The sequence below is a fragment of the Solanum pennellii genome, chromosome 6 (genome assembly GCF_001406875.1).
Source record: "Solanum pennellii chromosome 6, SPENNV200".
NCBI classification, from domain to species: Eukaryota; Viridiplantae; Streptophyta; class Magnoliopsida; order Solanales; family Solanaceae; genus Solanum; species Solanum pennellii.
In genome coordinates, this window is record NC_028642.1 from 60,437,954 (window position 1) to 60,444,412 (window position 6,459).

Genomic DNA, 6,459 nt, shown 5'->3' on the forward strand with positions numbered 1-6,459 from the left:
GGGGGGGGGGGGGTACAGATGTTCTCAGTATGAAGAGATGCAGATGAGCTTTCCAGGTGTGGCCCCATCCATGGCTTCAGAGCTATCTTAGTTTTTTTGAGGTGCAGCGCATACTCAAAATGAACGGACAAAAAGTAATGTTTTTATGTATTTTCACAGTGATAGTGTTATTTATTATGATTATTTTTCTTGACGTGAAAATGTAGAAAGAATTAAAATGGAATCAGTTTTGTTTACTATATTGGATATGGTGTTAAAAATGTGTTTTTTTTTTTGGGCCCGCAAGTAGCGTTTGCTCTCTTGATCTCATGAACTGAAGTTTGTGTTTTAGCATCAGTTCAGTTGAGTGGAATATGTAAAGTGCATCTGCTTGAACTTTTGTGTTTTAGCATGGTTTCAATCAAAGTCTTAAGAAGATCGTGTGGTTCCAAGACAAAACGATTCTTACGTTAACTTTATAATTGTTGGAAGTAACAACTAGAGAATTTCGTCTGAAAGACCTGATGGACTGATATAAACTTGTATACGTTGTTCATAAGTTATACTGTATTCCTTTAATTTTCAATAACCAACTTTTTAACTTGTAAAATTAACCCTCCAGAATAACCATATTTTCCTTTTTGGTAATACTAACCATGTTTATAGAAATAATTTGGTGTATTCATTTGCTCCGCGAGATATGATTGGCAGTGTTGTTGTTGCATAGTAACGATGCTATAGTATGTTTTGATTTTGAACTATATGATTGGCAGTGTTGTTGTTGCATAGTAACGATGCTATAGCATGTTTTGATTTTGAACTATAGTTCAAAATCAAAACATACTATAGCATCGTTACTATAATTCAAAAGAAGAGAGCCAAAAACTGTTTCAGTGCCACTATTCGTGTGTTTTTTGGAAGCATCCCCGCAACTTCCTGTTCTTTTGTCCCTCGCGAACAATTCGAGCTTGCTACCAAATACTACTCTTATTATAGCACACATGTTTAATTAAGATAAAAAAATATATTTAAGATGATTTGGACATAAATTCACAAAACTATCTATTGTTGCTTTATGACAATGACTCTCAATTGTTAAACTATGTTTATAATAATAGTTCAAGTCGAAACTATTATGACTTTAAGGTTAACCAAGTGTACAGGTCAGTTTTGCTAGGCAGAGAAAATTGGTCAGGAGATCGATGAGCATCTAGAGTTTCATAATTATTTACCAAATCATATACCCACACACTGTGCCGTACAATTATAATATGTGTTCTTGTACTGGACACTTTCCTTTCTTTTGGGTGGAATTAATATAATATTATTACGTAACTGATGTTTAAGTCAACGTATAGATATCAGTGATTAATCATCATAACATATAAGATTCCATCACCATTCATTTTCTTTTATTACAAATAATCAGATCTCATTTATTAAAATTGTACGTAATATTAACTTCCTATTGTTGAAAACACGTTTCTATTTAATTTCCAATTATGATCTTATGAAGAAAAAGATCCTGTTATCATTCACTGCTAATATAAAGAATGATTTTTCGAAAGTAATTGTATTGTCCTTGTATTTAAGGACCTGTACAGTACATAGGATGATTAATTATATTTATTTTATGCACAAAGAGAAATGCTTCAACTATTTTAAGTGTGTTATATTTATTTCCTTTTTCTTTTATGTTTATTTATAAAAATAATAATTTAATGATAACATAAAATAATAGTAGAGTAGTAGAATATATTATTATTTATTTATATAAATAAAAAACAGATGAACCTGCCTGCCCATTTGTTACTCTCACATCTAAAGCCAGGATTTCCACTACAGTTTAGTCCTATAACTCTCTCTCTCTCTCTCTGCGCACAACTATTTCGGTTCGGGTTTAATTCTTTCACCATGAAGGTTCATCCAGTAACAAGTAACGTATTGTCTCCGGCGAACGGCTCAGTTTGCCGGAAAAAGAAGCTCCGGAGACTACCTCATATTTTTGCCAAGGTTCTAGAACTTCCTTTTCATTCCGATTCTGATGTTTCAATCTACGAAACTTCTGATTCGTTGCGATTCGTCATCCCAACAGATGATGTCGGCGATAATATTAGAGCTCACATCGTTGAGATCTATCCGGGTGTTACTAAGATTGTTATCCGAGCTGATAACGTTTTTGATTCTTCATTGGACCTCGACTTGTGGCGATTTCGGCTTCCGGCCGCAACTCTGCCGGAACTGGCTAGTGCCCGTTTTAGTGACGGTGAGTTGGTGGTCACGGTGCCCAAAGGGGAGGAGGAAGACGACGGCGATATCGTCGGAGCAGGTGGTTTTGTTCTCGTACAATAATCCTCTTTTGTTTCACTCGATTGTTTTTCCAAGTTTTAGTTTTTTTTAGTTAATTGTGGCTGGTCCTGTCAATGGGATGTAATTTGAATGTTTGAATTGAATGTTCGCTTCTCTTTAGATGTATATATGATCATAGGCACTTTATTTTGACTTGTTGCAATTAGAAAGCAGACTTTTCCAAGAAAATTTTACAACCAACAACAAATTAATGACTCCTGTTGCTTTTCAAGTAACTAGTAGGCCACCCCAGAAGAAGCTTTTTGTAAAATGCTGTCTTTTGATTTATTGAGTTTATAGTTCCTCATTCTTAGTCTCTTTAGGCTGTACACAATATCTGGATCGTGTTTTCCGTTCATACATTATTGAAATAAAAAGGATACCCAGCAGCATATTTTACCAATTCACTCTTTGCTTTGCCAATTAGTAGGCTGCATATATCAACGTGCTGCTTCTAAATACCTGGTTATTTTTTGGACAAACTAATACTAATACAGTCATTCCTAATGTTGTTTCTCTTGATATTTTTTGGATTGTACAGCGAAATGTTGTTATACATGAAAATCGGTTCCAAATAAGGTATGAGAATGAGAAAAGGAGTTTTAGCGTCTGGCAGGCAAAGCATCCCTTTCAATTCGACAAGAGCCCTAATAAGGAAGATATAGTTAAAAACTTTTCATTTTCAAACTCAAAAGACAATCAATCGTTCACTAGCACCCCTGGGCTGAATGAAGTTTTCTCCATTTGAGCCCCCATGTTTATGTTATCCACACTTGAGTTGGAGGCGTTTTGTTGTAGGTCAGATTCCTTCTTTAGATCCTCATATGGACTTGGGAATCTAACTTTTTGGGATGAATTAAGACAAGTGTCACATGCCCCATCTTATTGTCCTGGAGTGTGTTGAAGTGCAAAATCATTATACGGACCTTGGACAATCATCTCTTAAAAAAAGCTAGCTTTAGAGTTTTGAGTATTATCAAAGAAACAATAAGATTACCCAGGCTAACTATCCTCAAAATACCTAAGGAAACTATCCTACGCTGATTTAAGATGCCTATGGCTATAATTGATCGTTTGGTATGTCCTTCCAACCTTATACTACTCTCTCACCTTCTTACTTTCTTATCAATGAACAGACTTCTTTCCTTTTTAGCGCTCATCACTTCAGAAGTGAAAACTACCAACTACAGCAGTAGTACAGTACCATTAACAAAAGTCATGATCCTTGTGGCAGCAGTTGAAATGGTGACAATAAAATAAAGAGAATGTTGAGAAAAACGGCACACTCCCAAATTCACTAAGTTTCCGAGTACTAACACATAAACATGCAAATATAATTTGAGTGACTCAACCAAAATTGAAAGGATTCTGCATAAGTTGCCAGAGAAACATAAATAATATGGAAAACGTTTTCTGCATATTTGGCTTAAAGGAACTATCACCAGCAGATCATTTCTTCTTGGCATCTCCTGCCTTAGTCTGCAAAAATCAAGCAACCAGCATCAGCACAAGAATAAAATAAATGAACCAAAATCAAAAGAACCTCTCAATGTTGTAGCTGGAAATGCAAAAATAAAAATCATTACCTTCTTGACACCGCGTACTTTCTTGGCTCTATTCTTCCTCTCCTTCATCTGCTTCCTAGATTTCTCAACCTTTGTGTCTAATCCATTCTGCAAGTGTTGTTCAATAGTCAGACAAATTATTTTAGCCACAACAAAAATTATAGCCAAATTCAATCATTAAGCCCACAAATTTAACACTTAAGACAGTGAAGGTGCATTCAACATAATGGAGCAATAAACTCAACCATCTACTTTACTTAAAGATGAGTGCTTGAATTAGCACAGCTAGAATACTAAAAACAGATCACTGACACAAACATACAAAAGAAAAAGCAACACAAAACCAGAATCAACTGAATGAGCAAGGGAAGGACAGGAGGAAGAGATGTTACTAAGTAAGACCGGAGGAAGAGGAAGAGATTAGGTATAGAACCAAACGTCTTTATGGTCTAATAGCCTTTAACACAACATAGCAACACTCGAAGTAATGTAGACCTACAGCTTGCAATTACTTTTCGATATCAAAAGAACAGAAGGATAATTTAAGTGTAGTTGTGGAAGACACTCAACTTCTGAAATGATGAAACTGCACATGCGAGTCTTGTACTGCCATCTAATCTTTTCTTGTAATCACATTTTACTGAACTTCATCTAGAATAAAGATTCTTGAATTGACAGATACCATGCAATAATTTTTGCTACAAATTCCTCTAAAATATGGTTTGTGCACAAAAAACAAAAAAGGAGCAAAGAGATGAACTAGATGAAAGACATTTGCACCCATCGCAACTCTTAGCAAAAATAAATCCTCAGAAACAAAAAAGATTGTTTCTATAGTTTCCTTATAATCGCTTAATGACCGAAGTTAACAAAGTGAAATTCTAAAACCATGTCTAAAGATAAGATACTAAAACTACAAAAACCATTCAAAAGATGATAAACCATGAAGCGAACATTAGTTCCTTACCATCTACAGAACTAATAAAACATGAGTTTATTAAGGAATATTGGTATCACACGACTTTCTTGACTTGATGACTTCTATGCAAAAAATAAACACTGAAATGATTCTTACCCGGATCAGCCTGTACTTTGGCTCATATTTCTTTGCGTTCTCAACAGAATCATAGATCAAGCCAAAACCAGTAGATTTGCCTCCTCCAAAATGGGTCCTGAACTTAAACACAAAGATTGCATTGGGATCTTTCACCTCGTACATCCTTGACAATTTCTCTTTCAACTCGGCCTGCAAGGAAAGGTTAACCAGGTAAGAGATTAAAACCACAGGTATATAACAATCAAATGAGCTATAAGTGATTAGCACTCTCTCTATTTTTTTGGGAATCATGAAGACCAAATCAAGTTTGGGCGCATCTCAACTAATTCCACGAGGTACGTACTAGCTCCAACATGCATAGGTATGAGTAGCTCTATCACCAATTTGTCGTTCCCCACAAGCACATGTACCGGTACATATTTATATCAAACAAGGCTCGGAGCCTTGGACAGAAATTTAGAACCTTGGTTTCTCAACCATTCTCTCCCCATATCAATTACCCCCTCTGTCCCAATTTAAGTGAGACTCTTTCCTTTTTAGTCCATCATACAAAGGGATGACACATATCTATATTATATAACAATTTAACCTTAAACCTTTCATTTTACTTTTAATGAGATGATTTAAGGTCACACAAATATACAAGGCTTATTCAAGAGCACAAGTATCAAAAGTTAATTTTCATTATTAAACACCTTCCCATAAATTAGGACAGAGGAAGTAATAATCATATTCTAGTTGGATACCGCACTGTACCCCTTACTAAGTTGCACTATTTTCAAGCTTCTTTTTACTCTAAAGGAGAGAGGGGCTTGGAAGAAGATATATTTTGCATCAAATAAGCACATTTGCTTCTGAGACTAAGTTGACAGCCTATATGACTACTCAATAGCCACATGATCTTATGTCATTTCATTCTAATAACCAATAATTGTATTAACGACTACTAATTAGCTGAACTTGCAAGGCAATAAGAAAAATAAAGGAAACAAAGCCAATAAGCAATATGAGTTTGTATGTCAGAACCTTTGAAACGTTGGCCCTTCCAGGATGCAAAACATCGATAATCTGAAACAATGGCATGCCATTAGAACAAATAAAAAACAGATCAGCAAATATGAAGTTTTAGATATGCACTGCAGCACGGCAATTGATGTTAGTATTAGATATTGCGTCTTAGACTTACGAATTGTTTCCTTGCAAGTAGACGATTGGTCATGAACTTCCTTGTTCTAATGGTAACTGCCTTGTCCGCCATTTTCTGTTAACAGAAATCAACTAAAATTTAATTGCATTTTTTAATCCACATACGAAAATATCTATGTAATACAAATACAGAATTCTTATTTACTAATAGAAAATGTTATACTTCTGCAAAACACTCCGGCGCCTCCGCTCTGAATTCACACTCTTCTTCAGAGACCTTGCTCTTTTCTTTGCAAAAATGGAGGCTTTGTTCTAGGGTTTTTCAGCATTTAGAAGCTGTATATGAACTTTTGGGCCATTCAA

The 6,459-nt window shown here is 35.1% G+C and overlaps 3 protein-coding genes across 6 annotated transcripts in view; 2 read left to right on the top strand and 1 right to left on the bottom strand.

Annotated features, from left to right (window-relative positions):
• Positions 1–274, top strand: part of LOC107023170 (protein transport protein Sec24-like CEF) — a 17,711-nt gene extending 17,437 nt beyond the window's left edge. For 2 of the 3 annotated variants that reach the window (XM_027917530.1, XM_027917531.1), the window contains one exon: positions 7–274. The gene's annotated coding sequence lies outside the window, so the exon portion shown is untranslated. The other variant, XM_015223762.2, reaches the window with a different exon arrangement.
• Positions 275–1,765: 1,491 nt separating this feature from the next.
• Positions 1,766–2,491, top strand: LOC107022552. Its single transcript, XM_015223141.2, has one exon. The coding sequence runs from the start codon at positions 1,768–1,770 to the stop codon at positions 2,329–2,331; it is 564 nt and encodes a 187-aa protein (XP_015078627.2). The 5' UTR covers positions 1,766–1,767; the 3' UTR covers positions 2,332–2,491.
• A 1,089-nt stretch (positions 2,492–3,580) lies between these two features.
• On the bottom strand, positions 3,581–6,459 carry LOC107021127 (40S ribosomal protein S24-1). Of its 2 annotated transcripts, none has more exons than XM_015221728.2 (6): positions 6,320–6,459; positions 6,137–6,211; positions 5,977–6,018; positions 4,969–5,139; positions 3,915–4,001; positions 3,581–3,807 (listed from the first exon to the last, which is right to left on the bottom strand). In XM_015221728.2, exons 2-6 carry the CDS (start codon positions 6,206–6,208, stop codon positions 3,778–3,780), a joined length of 402 nt encoding a protein of 133 aa, XP_015077214.1. In that variant the 5' UTR covers positions 6,209–6,211; positions 6,320–6,459; the 3' UTR covers positions 3,581–3,777. The 2 variants fall into 2 exon arrangements, with proteins under 2 accessions (XP_015077214.1, XP_015077215.1); XM_015221729.2 differs by having other exon boundaries at positions 6,137–6,228; positions 6,320–6,409.

Excerpts from the sequence above, each read along its gene's own strand:
- LOC107022552 (XM_015223141.2), top strand. The coding sequence starts at position 1,768 with ATGAACCTGCCTGCCCATTTGTTACTCTCACATCTAAAGCCAGGATTT.
- LOC107021127 (XM_015221728.2), bottom strand. The coding sequence starts at position 6,208 with ATGGCGGACAAGGCAGTTACCATTAGAACAAGGAAGTTCATGACCAAT. Across the intron at positions 6,019-6,136 it reads TACTTGCAAGGAAACAATTC|ATTATCGATGTTTTGCATCC; the intron begins GTAAGTCTAAGA and ends CCATTGTTTCAG. Across the intron at positions 5,140-5,976 it reads GAAGGGCCAACGTTTCAAAG|GCCGAGTTGAAAGAGAAATT; the intron begins GTTCTGACATAC and ends CTTTCCTTGCAG.